Source organism: Delphinapterus leucas, chromosome 3, assembly GCF_059928025.1.
Source record: "Delphinapterus leucas isolate spDelLeu-1000000601 "Yukka" chromosome 3, BTC_Dleu_Yukka2, whole genome shotgun sequence".
Lineage (NCBI taxonomy): Eukaryota > Metazoa > Chordata > Mammalia > Artiodactyla > Monodontidae > Delphinapterus > Delphinapterus leucas.
The window spans coordinates 129697945-129712304 of record NC_143131.1 but is presented as its reverse complement, the minus strand read 5'-3'; the positions used below and the strand labels follow the sequence as shown (position 1 = coordinate 129712304).

The 14360-nt window shown below is 40.3% G+C and overlaps 1 protein-coding gene across 1 annotated transcript; it reads left to right on the top strand.

Moving 5' to 3' along the window:
* Positions 1 to 363: 363 nt before the first annotated feature.
* Positions 364 to 14063, top strand: NMUR2 (neuromedin U receptor 2). The gene is made up of 4 exons (XM_022590282.3): positions 364 to 1080; positions 7707 to 7791; positions 10023 to 10148; positions 13539 to 14063. The coding sequence occupies exons 1-4, from the start codon at positions 364 to 366 to the stop codon at positions 13832 to 13834; spliced, it is 1224 nt and encodes a 407-aa protein (XP_022445990.1). The 3' UTR covers positions 13835 to 14063.
* Positions 14064 to 14360: the final 297 nt, after the last annotated feature.

Sequence of the window (14360 nt, the reverse complement as noted above, 5' to 3'; positions counted from 1 at the left end):
AACTTAGTGTCACCGTCTGTGACAGCTCTGCTTTCCCAGCTCCTGTCAATTCAGAGAAACGTCTCCCCGTCGTCTCCTGCTTCCTGCACAGGAAGCTAGCACGCCCCACCCAGCTGTCCTCTTACTGAGCGTCTGACACACACATTGGCCCACAGCCCGCAGCGGGGCGGGGCTTCTGTCTCGGGGGGCTCTTCAGAAGGGATCTGAGGTCTGAGCAGCCCAACGTTGCTAAAGCACTAGCCCTCTCCCGGCCTCCTTCACTGAGCCTGTGCTTTCCTGCCTGCTTTCTCTTTCTTTTCTGGCTCAGCTTGAGACAGAGGATCATTCCAGAGGAGGCTCAGGTCTTGGATTTTAACGGCAGTGATGGAAAAACATGAGAATGATTCCTGGATCTACCAAAAGGAACTGGAAGATCCATTCAAGAAATACCTGAACAACACTGATGACTACCTAGCTTTGCTCTGCGGGCCTCCACGCAGCCACCTCTTCCTGCCGGTGTCTGTGGTGTATACTCTGATTTTTGTGGTGGGGGTCGCTGGCAATCTTCTGGTGTGCCTGGTGATTCTTCGGCACCAGACTATGAAGACACCCACCAATTACTACCTCTTCAGCTTGGCTGTCTCCGACCTCCTGGTCCTGCTTCTCGGGATGCCCCTGGAAGTCTATGAGATGTGGCGCAACTACCCCTTCCTTTTTGGGCCCGTGGGCTGCTACTTCAAGACGGCCCTCTTTGAGACGGTGTGCTTCGCCTCCGTCCTCAGCATCACCGCGGTCAGCGTGGAGCGATACGTGGCCATCCTCCACCCGTTCCGCGCCAAGCTGGAGAGCACCCGGCGGCGGGCCCTCCGAATCCTCGGCCTCGTCTGGGGCTTCTCTGTTCTCTTCTCTCTGCCCAACACCAGCATCCATGGCATCGAGCTCCGCTACTTCCCCAATGGGTCCTTCGTCCCGGGCTCTGCCACCTGTACGATCATTAAGCCCATGTGGACCTACAGTTTCATTATCCAGGTCACCTCCTTCCTCTTCTACATCCTCCCCATGACGGTCATCAGTGTCCTCTACTACCTCATGGGGCTCAAAGTGAGTATCCAAGCTGGCTGCAACCGTTATGGCAGCATCCCTTCTTTTTTCTCTTACTCAAAGTTCGGAGAAACATTTAGAACTGGAGAAGTCTAGAATTGGAAGGGAGCATAGAGAAAAACAGGATGAGCTCAGAGGGGAAACCTGGAAGTTAAAGGACTGGATTCAAATTGGACAAACAGTAACCACAACTATAAATCATTTCCTTTAACTCACCTTCCATTGTTCTTCCCTCTACACCTGTGGTTCTCAAACCTAGGTGTTCCTACAAATCACCTGGAAACCTCGCTATGGGTACCCATGGGCAGGTCGCTCCCTCCAGGAAAATCTGACTCAGTAGGTCTGAGGTTGAGCCTCATTTTAAATAGCACAAGGTAGCTGCCCACGGAGAGACTGTTTCACACCCTGCTGTCTCTTTCCTGCCCTCACCTGCTTTGCCTGCATTGAAATTTTCCTCTGCACCAACTTGGTCTGAGTATAAAATAAACTATCCCTGCCTATTTTATATTCCAAGACAAATATAGTTTTAAAGTCAGACCCTTCTTTGTGGTTGCTTTGATCCTTTGGTTGAAATATCAGATTAAAATGCAAAAATATGGCCTAAGTGAGATCAACCTGGACTTCTTTTCAACAGGTGGAGATTGAGGGACGAGGAATTAAACAGAGTACATAAAATAGATTAGAAGACAGTGTGAATAACAGATAGCTGGAATTAACAGAATATTATTACTTAGTTTGCAACATTTTATAATTAGAGCTTTCTCTCCTGTGCTCATCACGGTAAACCAATTTCTTTCTTTCCCTTTCTTTCTTTCTTCCTTCCTTCCTTCCTTCCTTCCTTCTTTCCTTTCTTCTTTCTTTCCTTTTCTTTTTTCCTGGATCTGAATTGTCTGAAACTGTTGTTTTGTTTTGCTTTTGATGAAGTTAGGAGTGAGTCTATATGATTCCTTTCCTGGTATATTCTGCAGCCAAATTCATAGAGATGAAATCTAACTGTGACAGTTTTATACCCATTTAATAGGTAGGTTGTGTAGGAAATAGTCATGAGACCACTTAGACTCCCAGGTCTGAAGCTCACATATAATATGCCTTTAGGCAAAGCCCCTTAATTCTTTCCTGGAGTTAGGTTTTACATTTATAAAATGAAAAGGTTACATCAGATCATATCTAAGTCTCCTGATAGCTCTAACAGCCTGTGATTCCTTAAAAAAAAAAGGAAAGGAAAATCTGTGAGTGGGAGCAATGTGCATTATAAATGAAAGTAAAACAAAGCAGACATCACATTCACATCATATGTACCAAGATGGCTCTGATACCACGTATTATGTGATAATTAATATACTCCCGTCTCAGTGCATCTCTGAGAAAGGTGTGTGTCAGAAATGAGTGTTCCACAGATGGTCCTTTCAAATAAATACTGTGCCTAAGCAGAGTGGCAACGTCTAAGGAGAAAGAATAGATTTTAAGTACAACAGATGTCTGGACACAGGAGTAAATCTAATCAGGCAGAGTTATGCCAGTCTCCGGGAGGGCTGGCCCCTATAATTCCCAGAGACAAGTGTCAACCCAGACTAGTTCACAGTCATCATGTCTTTAGAAAGCCCTGTGTATCCAACTGTGGCGGGAAGGACTTCTGCATGATTCCTATGAGAGCCCTATGAGAGATATCCATCCCAAATTTATCAATACCATCTCTTCAAACAGCAAACAATCACTTGCCTTGGATCAATTTAGAGGAAATACCTAACTGTGAATAGGAAACACGTTTCCCCCCCAAGCAATTAATTTAAGTGTCACTTTGTTTGGTTGTCATGAATCTACAGCTACCTTGTATCAGGAGCTAAGTGACAGCTCAGACAACAGCTTAGAAACCACCCTAGTTTGCTTTGTGTGTGTAGTGCAACTTACAGCATCCTATTCTCAGGAAGGATGAGGTGTTACCCAGAGGACACCAGGAAAGGAACTATTGCTTAGAATGTCACTTCTATAGTAACATTTAATTTAAAGACCTCTAGACTGGGAATCAGAAGTAGGCCTTAGTCTGTGGCATTGGTCTCAAGACCTTTGTACCTTTTGCTCTGTTTTTGCCAGGAATGTTCCTTCTGTCTACTACCACAATTGTTTTTGCCTTTCTAACTCCCACTGATCCTTTAAATCATACTTCATTCACACTTCCTCCAGGAAGCTCTCCCTGATTCCCTAACTACCTGGTCCCTCTCTAGGTGCTCATGATTCTTAGCAATTTCCCATCATTGCATTTATCACAATTTATAATTCTATATTTGTGGGTTCCTTAATTTCTTCCTCTCCAACTAGACTGTAAGCTCAATGAATGAGTGAATGAGGCTAAATTATTTCCTTTATCTCTGGACTTCAGCTTCTCTACCTTCAAAATGGGAGACTTGGAAACACTGTCTCAAAAAGACTTTTTGATCTAAAAGATTTTTGAAGAGATTCAGTCAATTCTGAGGAGTACTGATTCTCATGGCAAGTCGAAAGTTATGATTGACTGTGGGCCCCATTGCCTTCAGAAGGCAGAAAACCAAGACCGATGTAATCCCAGGACCAGGGAAGAAGGAGGGGAGCAATACGTATGTTCACAGCTGAGCAATCAGAGCTGCTTCATCGTTACAGGACACAAGCGTCCACCGAGCTGCTCTCCAGGGTTCGAACATAATGGAGTTGGGAAACAGGCAATCCCAGGGCAAGTTCCTTCCCACCTGGGAAGCTCTCACCTAGTCCTTGTATCTCCCACATGCAGCATTAAAGCTTGAGCCAAAGAGGATGGATTATGAATTGTAGCAGAATTCAGCCAGGACAAACAGGGTTGGACCGGTTTTTTTTAAAATAAACAGATTTTGTTCAGATTATAGAGATATTTACACAAAAGCTATGATTATATCTTGGCATCCTAAAGCTATATAAATGAATCACAATCTACATAAATGAACAGCTGGTGAAATGATTTTAAGCAGTATAAACAACTGATCAGGATTATACATCAATCTGAATGATAATCAACCTCACGTCTCCCCTTCACCTTTTATCTTACATAAAAATAACTAAAAGGAGTGAGGTAGGAAGGGTTCTGAACTTCCTATAGAGTGATGACAATTTTCCTCTCCTATTTTTGTAAGTTGACTTTTAAAGTGTTTAGGGGTGGGTGAGAATAATTAATGGACAAATATCTACTCTACCAAACATCTGAAGGGAAATGAAATTATTCAACAAGAAATAAAGCAGCATTTAATATTGGCTAGACAAACTGGATTCTATTCTACTATGTCAACCCCTTCAAATTCTGCTGGAACAATGTATAATATGCATAAATATTCTGTTTCTGACTCTTCTTCTAGTTGGCTAGTTGTGTCACTGTAACCTAAGGAAGCTGAAATGTGATGATTAATAGACACATAATTTTTCTTTTCAGTGCAAACTGAGCTGTACAAGAAGCCTCTTCATAAAAAGACTGTGTGCACCATTTGCTTGCTGTTTGATTTAAGGAAATTTTCCCCTGGGGTGGAGAAATTCCCAGTGAGAATTGTTAGACCCACCGAAGAAGTGACTAACAGATCTTAAAAATCTTTCTTTGTTCTTGACTATGGACTGGAATCAAATAATGGAGTAACTATCTTGTAATAAGGACAACATTTTTTAAATGGTATGAAATCATTAGAACATAATTGAAGATGAGTTAGGAAGATGTGCAGTTTGATGCATTGCTCTAACCTTCAACACCAGTGGTTTTCTTCTCAGTGTATCTGGATGCTTCTTTGCATTAGCACGAGTTCAGCTTGTGGTGAATGGTACCATGAGAAGGAGAATTTCTAGAAGGGACTCAGTAATACACATGAGTGGGCCTACAGTTACAAATAAATATTTCATACAAATGCCTTTCAAGTAAACCCAGGACAATAATCAGAACCACAATATATGAAACTTTTTTTTTTTTTTGGCCATGCTGTGCAGCTTGCAGGATCTCAGTCCCCCACCCAGGGAATGAACCCGGGCCATGGCAGTGAAAGCCCAGAATTCTAACCACTAGGCAACCAGGGAACTCCCAGAATCACAATCTATAACTTACTGAGTATCATGTGCCAGCCATTGAGTTAAGAACTATACCTGCATTATTTTGTTTTACTATTATATTAATAACATCACCTTTAGTTCTCTCCCATTTATTCCTAATAACTGCACAATATTTTCCCCTATTTCGTTCAAGTTCTAGGTGACTCCGAAGCGTCAAATCTCACAGAACTTTAATCCCTCACTTTCTGAAGACACAGGTATATGTAGAGAACACCAATATATCCAAGAGACAGACAGCCAGTTTTGTTAATCATCCACGTGGATACTTCAGGGCAGTGCAATGCTGAAAGCAACCTGACTTCTAGGAGCTTACATGTTTGTTAGAGACAGGATATTGATTTGTTGAACTTTGGAGGCAACTATTAATGATCTTTTCTTCCAAGTCTTATTTAATTTTAAATACCTTCTCTAAAATATTCTATAGGGACTTCCCTGGTGGCGCAGTGGTTAAGAATCCACCTGCCAATGCAGGGGACATGGGTTCGAGCCCTGGTCTGGGAAGATTCCACATGCCGTGGAGCACCTAAGCCTGCGAGCCATAACCACTGAGCACGTGCGCCACAACTACTGAAGCCCGCACACCTAGAGCCCATGCTCGGCAACAAGAGAAGCCACCGCAATGAGAAGCCCGGGCACTGCAACAAAGAGTAGCCCCCGCTCGCCACAACTAGAGAAAGCCTACATGCAACAATGAAGACCCAATGCAGCCAAAAAGAATAAAATAAATAAATAAATAATTAAATTTATTAAAAATAAATTAATTAAATATTCTGTAAAAATGCCATCTAGCCCAGGAAGCTCACTGCGTCTAGCATTCTGTTCCACTGTTGCGCATAACCACACTAATTTCTTCTCTATATTGAATTGAAATATGTCTCCCTATAATTCAATAAATTGATCCTAATCTACCCTGAGACTATATAAAACAGGTTGAATTTTCCTTCCACTGATGGCCTTAGTTTGTCAAGACTTTCTACATTGCTAATGAGGGAACTCCAACTCAATCTGACAAAATATGAAAGAGAGCATAGCCCTGAAAAATCCAGAGGGAGAGGTGGCTCTTGGGGAAGATTAATCCAGCAAGACACACAATGTCATCAAGGACCTAACTTTGTTTCTGTTTCTTTGCTCTTCTTTCTATGGTATTGGTTTCAACCTCCAAATCTGCATAGCAGTCCACTGGTGGCTCTAAGCACATTCCTTATGGTGAGGAAAAAAACAAAAAGCTCCCTCTGGTAGTTCCAATAAAAGAGAAATGACACTTTCATTCCTAAACGTATAAGCAAATATCTGAAATCTCATTGGTCTCAATTATCCAATCACTGTGACTGAAGGATAGCAGCTAAGTTATCTAGGACCTAAACCTGTATCTGGAGATGGGATCATTCCCACCCAAATTAATGACTATGAAATGGAGAAGGAGTAAATCCACTAGGGAAATCAGGGCACGATTGGTAAGAGAAGAGGAGAATAAATGCTGGAGAACCAATCAGCAAATAAATACTATATTATCTTCTAGATATATGATGGTAGTTTATCATGAGACCTTAAAGCTTTTTTTATCTGGCTGACTATCACCACAAATTAGAAACATATTAATTAAAGAGAAAAAATTCACAGCTAGATGAATGATGTAGATCTTCAGTGGTATGTGAGTTCAGAGGAAGGAGAGGACAATGGGCTACAGTGGCCACAAGTAGGTGGAACTTGAACTGGGCAAGAGAGATTGCATGTACAGGAAATGTTAATATTTGAAATTTTCAGATGCTACTTTAAGGATCACCGTATCTTCCAACAAGGAGGAGTATATTTTAACATCTAAACTCAGAAACACATATACCCTTATGGGTAATATTTGTAAAGCAGAGTTTCCCAAATTGTGCTTCTCAAGATGGTACCAGGTGTTCCACTGAAATGGGTTGGGAAGGGTATTGTTTAGTCGAAGAAGCACTATCCCCTTTGAGGGTGGGAGATGTGGGATGTGCAAGGTAGGGGCGGAGGAAAGGTGATACACTGTCCCCCATGGAAATGTGTAATGTCCATTAGCACTTTAAGGCTCTGAGAAGACCCCAAATAAAGACTATAAACTTCATGAAGCAGAAATAATACCTGTTTTTGTTTTCTACTGCCTACCCACCACATGGCAGAGGGATGTCATTCTAATAGATGTCTAATAATTATTGAATAAATGAATGGATGAATGAAAAAGCCTATCTAACATTTTTTAACTTCAGAATTTCTTATTTTTCAAGGAATATCTATTAATATGCTACAAAACTAGGGTTCTACAGAGTAGCACAGGATGAATGGTTGCCTGGAACTTGGCCACAACCATCTATCCAGTTGAGTTAGGTGACCTTGATCCAACTCCACCTCCAACTTAGGGTTAAACATATTCTTACATGTTAACAAATTCTTACATTTCTTTAAGTCCAGTTTTTTGTCTGCAAAATGAGTGTTAGAGTCACACTTCTCAGCTCTTAATGGGAGGAAAAAATGTTTCCCTTTCTTTATATCTCTTTGCATTTCTCTTGCAGCTGAAGAAAGACCAACCCCTTGAAGCAGATGAAGTAACTGCAAATATTCAAAGACCATCCAGAAAATCAGTCACTAAAATGCTGTGTGAGTCCTCCATTTTGTATTTTGCTTGTTTGTTAAAGCAAAGGAGTTATATTTGGTATTGATCAAGTGCTGCTGGGATCTGGATCAAAATTCTCCTGAAACGTAGTGTCATGTTCTGATCTTCCGTGGCTTACTCAAGCATCTAGGACCTGTCTATTTTGTTCTATTTCGGTTCTTAAACCTCAGAATAACACACTAAATTGCAACCATTGTAATACACTCTGTTCAATGCTTGGTAAATCATATCCACTCTAAGAGCCTTTAAGTATCTCTTTTTCCCCCTAAAATGAGCAGGTGGTTCTTACCGATTTTGTGTTATGGGTTTCTTTAAAAATATCGTGGAAACAGTGAATTCTCCACTCAGAAAGTGTACGAACGAACATACATCAAATGTTTTACAATCCATTTCAGGGGGCTCCTGAGCCCCCTGGTACCCAAGATTGGACTCCATGGGATCTTTTACTTCCAGAATAAGGACATCTGGCTAAGAGCCCTTCTAAGTAGTCATTCCTCTTATGACATTGTATGATTTTATATAAACGGTACACTCTTTTACATAGATAAGATATTTTAAAACACATCCAGGCACTGATCCACACTCTCCCAAAAGAATGTTATAAAAATATATGATCCAACTGGTCTAATGAGACACCAATCAATTAGAGAAAGGAGGTTTATAATATACTTTCCAAGTCACAGAGCGAAATTTTGAAGAAACAAATCCTCCAGGCGAATATGCATATGAAACATGCACTGTAACTACGTGATGTCTATGAACCAAAAAAAAAAAAAACCCAAAAACCTGTGAGGTCACTGTATGTCTTTTCAACTCTACTAGTCACCTTCTTGAAATTTTTTAGCCCCTGTTAGCACCTGACTTTCCCTACTAAGAAATCTAGTGTCTTCAATATTTCTCCCCATTTCTCTTTGATCATAATCTCTCTGATCATAATCTCTCACAAAAGGACTTGAAGTGTATTCACATTAAAGTCACAACGATAAAATATACTGTGGACTATTTGCCTTTGGGGGCAGAGGGTTTAATTATAACACGAATTAAATTTTTAACTAGAGGGAATTGTAGGCAGTAGTAAGCAGATTAGGGACTTTTTCTTGGGAGGTAAATTCAGAAGAATCTTCCAGGTATTCCTGAAACCACATCATGCAGGCAGACAACTTACTCTGAGTATTTTAATGCCAACAGGAAACATATGTACTATTTACTATGGAAAACATCAAGTGTGCTCTTGAGTACAGAGAATTGTAAAATGAACACCAAAATACCCATCACCCGCTTTAAAAGTTATCAGCTCATAGCTCATCTTGTTTCCTCTATATCCCTATCTCTCCTTTAGCCCCTACTAGATTATTCTGAGGTAAATCTCAAGCCTCGAAAGGAAAGGAAAGGAAAGGAAAGGAAAGGAAAGTATTTTACAACTTCAGGAGAGAAGAAAACATACATGTTTATTTTTCTGGAGAATAAATGCCCCTTAGAGAAACTATGGTAGCACCAATCTCTGTCTTGGGAGCTGAAAATAAGAAACTGGAAGGTGCAACTTCCTGTAAATCTGTAATCATTTCAAAATAGATGTAAAAACAAACATAAAGGAAGTGGAAGGAATTCTGTGCTCTAGCAATTTATAATATAACAGACACACCCCCATCCCAATCTTAAAAATGCTTGTATTATGCTCATGGTTGTTCGACCTTTCTCTTTCCCCTGACGCCTTACAGAATTTTAAATGATTAAAATCATAGAAACTTCTAATTTTTTACTAGAAAAACAAGATAAATTCATACTATACTTCATAGTTTGTTATTAATCTATAACTTTAAAGAACACCAAATTGCTTGAACACAATCATTTTACTTATAAATCCAGTTTACGTGATTCCAACAGTCTACCTGCAACATAATTTATTTTCCACAATAGAATGTTTTCAGAACTTTGAATACATTCAATACTATTCTAAATATCCTGAAGGAAACTTACATTACACAAGAAATCTTTTACAACCATATGGAAAACTGATTCTCAATCCTATAAAATTCATTCTTATGTTTACATATTCTATGTAGAGTCCCTTTAGGATCTAGTTGGCCTTTAGCAATTATAACTTAACAAAGATGGAGGGGAAATGCTAGAAGGAATGGATGAACTCAGTGTGGGCACTGTATACCTATTCTTGCTTTGACTGCCTTTTACTCACCCCTTCATCATCCTTTTCCAGTTGTCTTGGTCTTAGTGTTTGCTATCTGTTGGGCCCCATTCCACATTGATCGGCTCTTCTTCAGCTTTGTGGAGGAGTGGACTGAATCCCTGGCTGCTGTGTTCAATCTCATCCATGTGGTATCAGGTAAAATTTAGCTCGTTTGGGTGTATCACAGGTGTCCAGGTAACTGCAGCTTCTTCATCTTGCTTAGAGCAGTAGGTTCTATCTGTATATACCAACTTATCATGGGGATCTGCCATACTGTAACGAAGACACTTGATTTTTATTTTATTTATGTATTGATTAGGTATGTTACAGGTTCAAAAGAAATACACCATATTACTATTTGAGACACTACTTTATGAAAGACCTCAACTCTAAGCTTGATGATTACAGCAGGAAAATGGTCAAAGGAATGATTCCTTTGGTTCTCTTTCAATGGCCATATGATTTAATTGGTTCTTATTTATTAAACATTCATGTCCCTGAAATCCTGTATTGTCTTCAGCAAGTGTTAGACCCTCATGAAAGCCAGCCAAAGGGTATTCATGGGGCCTCAAGGTCTGCTTTTAGGCTACTTTAATGCTGCTTGTTAAGGACACCATAGAATATGAGAGAGTGGTTGAAAGGTTACTAAATCAGAGGACCTGGGTTTGCATCTCAATACCACCATTTATATTCTGAGTGATACGCAGAATATGGATTCCTTCTTGCCAAAGTTTCCTCAACTGTAAGGTGGCAATAATGCCTGCTCTATATACAACACAGGCTGATGGTAAGAAGCAAATAAAATAATAGCTATTGAAGAACTTTTTAAGCTGTAAAATGCTATAGCCTATCTTCTACAACCATCACAAGTTTGTAAAGTAGATATTATCATCAATAATATCATTTTATGGTTAAAAAACAGTTCTACAAAGAAGAAATGACTTGTCCAAAGACACTCAGTTGGCAAATGGTAAAAACAAGGTTCAAGCCTGAGTCACCTAACTTCAAGTTCAGGGTTCTTTCCTCTAAAATGGAGCAAAGAATGGCCACCTGAGTCTTTCTTTCCCAGTCAGTGTAACTGTTAGTCTTAGGGTCACACCACTTCTATCCCTCTACCTCTGCTAGTCACCGGACGGTCCTATGGGCTCTTTATCAAAGACATCATTAAGGAAGAAAGATAAGATCAATTTATGCAAGTTAAGCTCCAGATGTGCACAGAACAAAAACAATAGCATTCATATGTATACTGAATACCATATATATTATCTATTTTCTACAACCATCTTTTTTGTACTCAGCAGGGCTTGTGTACAGTTTATACCTGGACATTAGGACTTTCCTCCATGTTAAACTATTTATTATTCTGGACAAAAAACCAAAAATGTTTATGGCTCTGATCTTTGTGGTTAGTCTTAGAAAATGGGAGTGTTTAAATAATATATACACTACTATATATAAAATAGATAACAAATAAGGACCTACTGTAGAGCACAAGGAATTCTACTCAATACTAGAGTGGATATATGTATATGTATAACTCATTCACTTTGTTGTACACCTGAAACTAACGCAACATTGTAAATCAACTCTAATAAAAAATTTTTTAAATAAAATAAATTATTCTTTAAAAAAACTGGAAAACACACAAGATCACATGAGGCTTGATCTACACTTCTCCAGAGGCATCAAGACAACCATTTTAAGATTCCCAAGTTGTTCATTTACAATAACATTTTCCTGTTAAGATGTAATTTCTCCCTTCCCCACCTTGCCAACCAGATGATGTCTAAACCTCTTAAATGCTACCCCAGAAATGGCCCCAACTTGCCTTTTGACCCTCAAGTTATAGCATTTTCATTCATAAACCACGTATTGAATGCTTGTCAAACTGGTGAATTAGGGATTTCTGCACATTCTGCATTATTCTTGCACAATAACCTTTCTCTAGCACACTGGTGCACGCTAAGCCTTCTACTTGCAGCACTCTCTCCTCTCCTCCCCAATATCTCCTACCCATTTCATGGTCTCGCTAGAGTCCAATCACCCCCACTAAATTTGTCATGACCATTAGAGTTCTTGTGTTTATGCCATCATGTGAATTTCCACAGCATGACTGTTGGTGTCACATATTTTGCTCTTTTCTTAACGGATACTGTTTGGTACCATCCTTTTGTTAATTACTGAAATTAGGCATAAATCTTGTTCTGCAATACTATTCCAAGTCCTTGGAGAACAAAGTCTAAATCCACTACCTTCCAATGTGCCTCAAAGTCGTATAATGAGTTCAATCAGTGTTTATTTATTTATTATTTATTTTTTTTGGCGGTATGCGGGCCTCTCACTGTTGTGGCCTCTCACGTTGCGGAGCACAGGCTCCAGACGCGAAGGCTCAGCGGCCATGGCTCACGGGCCCAGCCGCTCCGCGGCATGTGGGATCTTCCCGGACCGGGGCACGAACCCGTGTCCCCTGCATCGGCAGGCAGACTCTCAACCACTGCGCCACCAGGGAATCCCAGTATTTCTTTATTGAGCAAATTAACAGTCTATAGAAATATTACCGTCCTACACTCCTCCCTGCCCAGTTCTGTCCACAGGGCATATGGCACTCTGAATGTCCTGAACTATATAAATGAGGACAACAATGAATGTGTTGAGGGCAGCACCTATCACTTGTTTTATATTCTTATTCTCAGCCCTTCTGTAGACAGTAACTCAATTTAATCCTCACAATAATCCAGGGAGGTGAGTTAAAAAGGTATTATCATTCCCATTTTACAGAGAAAAAGAAATTGAAGTGCCAGTTCTGTCCAGGCTCACAGAATAAGCAAAGGCCAAGATCAGAAACTAAGTCCTCTGATTCTCAACCTTAGGCTCCCCTTGGGCCTTGCGAAAATAGAATAGGATATGGTAATAAAGGAAAAGTGAATACCAACCAAGAAAATGGCAGTGTGCAAGACATCTGGTGGAGAAAACAAATGGAAAAATACAAATATTCAATAAGGTTGGAAATAAGGTGGGAAGAACCATCAAGGGGAAAGGCTAGGTAGGGAAAAGACATTGGGGAATACTTCTTTGAAGAGATATTTAGCATTTTAAGAAGTCTCAGCAGAGACTATGCCTTGACTGATTTACTATTCCTCCATTACTTGCAGTTTCAAATTATAGATTTAAGCAAAACTCCAATGAGATAAAAAAAAAAATCTCTCTTTCCTCTGATACTTAAGCATCTCTCGTTAATGCTATGGGAACATGTTCCTTGATTAAAAAAGTGGGGATCAAAGGAAGTTGCCAAACATCTCAGAGAGATCCCATGCCAGCCTCAATTTTTCCAAGACTCTTTAATCTTTCTGGGTTTGATTCCTAAGTACACAGGTGGTAGATCTGTTCAGAGCATTTTGTATTCTCAATTAGAGTCTTATGTATATTATCACTTCCAAACGAGGCAATCAAAGGGATTCAAGACCTTTGTTAAACATTTATGCTTCTCCCTGTCATACCTCTCCCCCAATTTCTCCTTGGCATGTCTCTTAATTCCCTGCATTCCAGGTGTCCTCTTCTACCTGAGCTCAGCTGTCAACCCCATTATCTACAACCTACTCTCTCGCCGCTTCCGAGCAGCATTCCGGAATGTGATCACTCCTTCCTGCAAACAGCAGCACTCCCAGAACCACCCACAGGGGCCATCTGTGCAGCAGAACATCTTCCTGACAGAATGTCACCTTGTGGAGCTGACCGAAGATGTGGGTCCCCAGTTCCCTTGTCAGCTGTCCATCTGCAGCTCTCATTTCCCCACAGCCCTCTGTACTGGACAGGCACTAAGAAAGGAACTCTCAAAGAGCTGACATTCCTCTATGGCTCCACACTAGAGGGAGGGACATCCCATAATTTACGCCTTCCTATATGATATTAAGGAGGTAAAATGACCCTTAGAACTTACATATCCAATTCTAGCTTTTTTTTTAACAAATGTGAAAATTGCTACTTAAATCTAAAACCCAGAACCTCCTGATTTTTAGTTAGCTTTCCACTATCTTAACTGCTTCATGCCCCTTTATTAGTTCATGAAAAGAACATGACTAGCAAAGCATGGCACCTATGCTTTGAGCCATTTCCACTATTGGGAATGGTTTGTCCTGTTATTCACACTCTGAATCAGGCTGTCTTTCTTACAACCAGTGGTTTCTGTGAGACACAGAGGGAGGCATGGAGAAGCTGTTTATATGATTTGAGGGGTCCACGCCAGTTCTTCCATAGCAAGCTATTTACCCTACTGCCTCATATTGTGCCATTATAATGTGATTCCTTGGAGTCCTGAAGCCTTTGACTTTAAGAGTCCTCCTGATAACACAGGAATGCTCCTCAGAACTA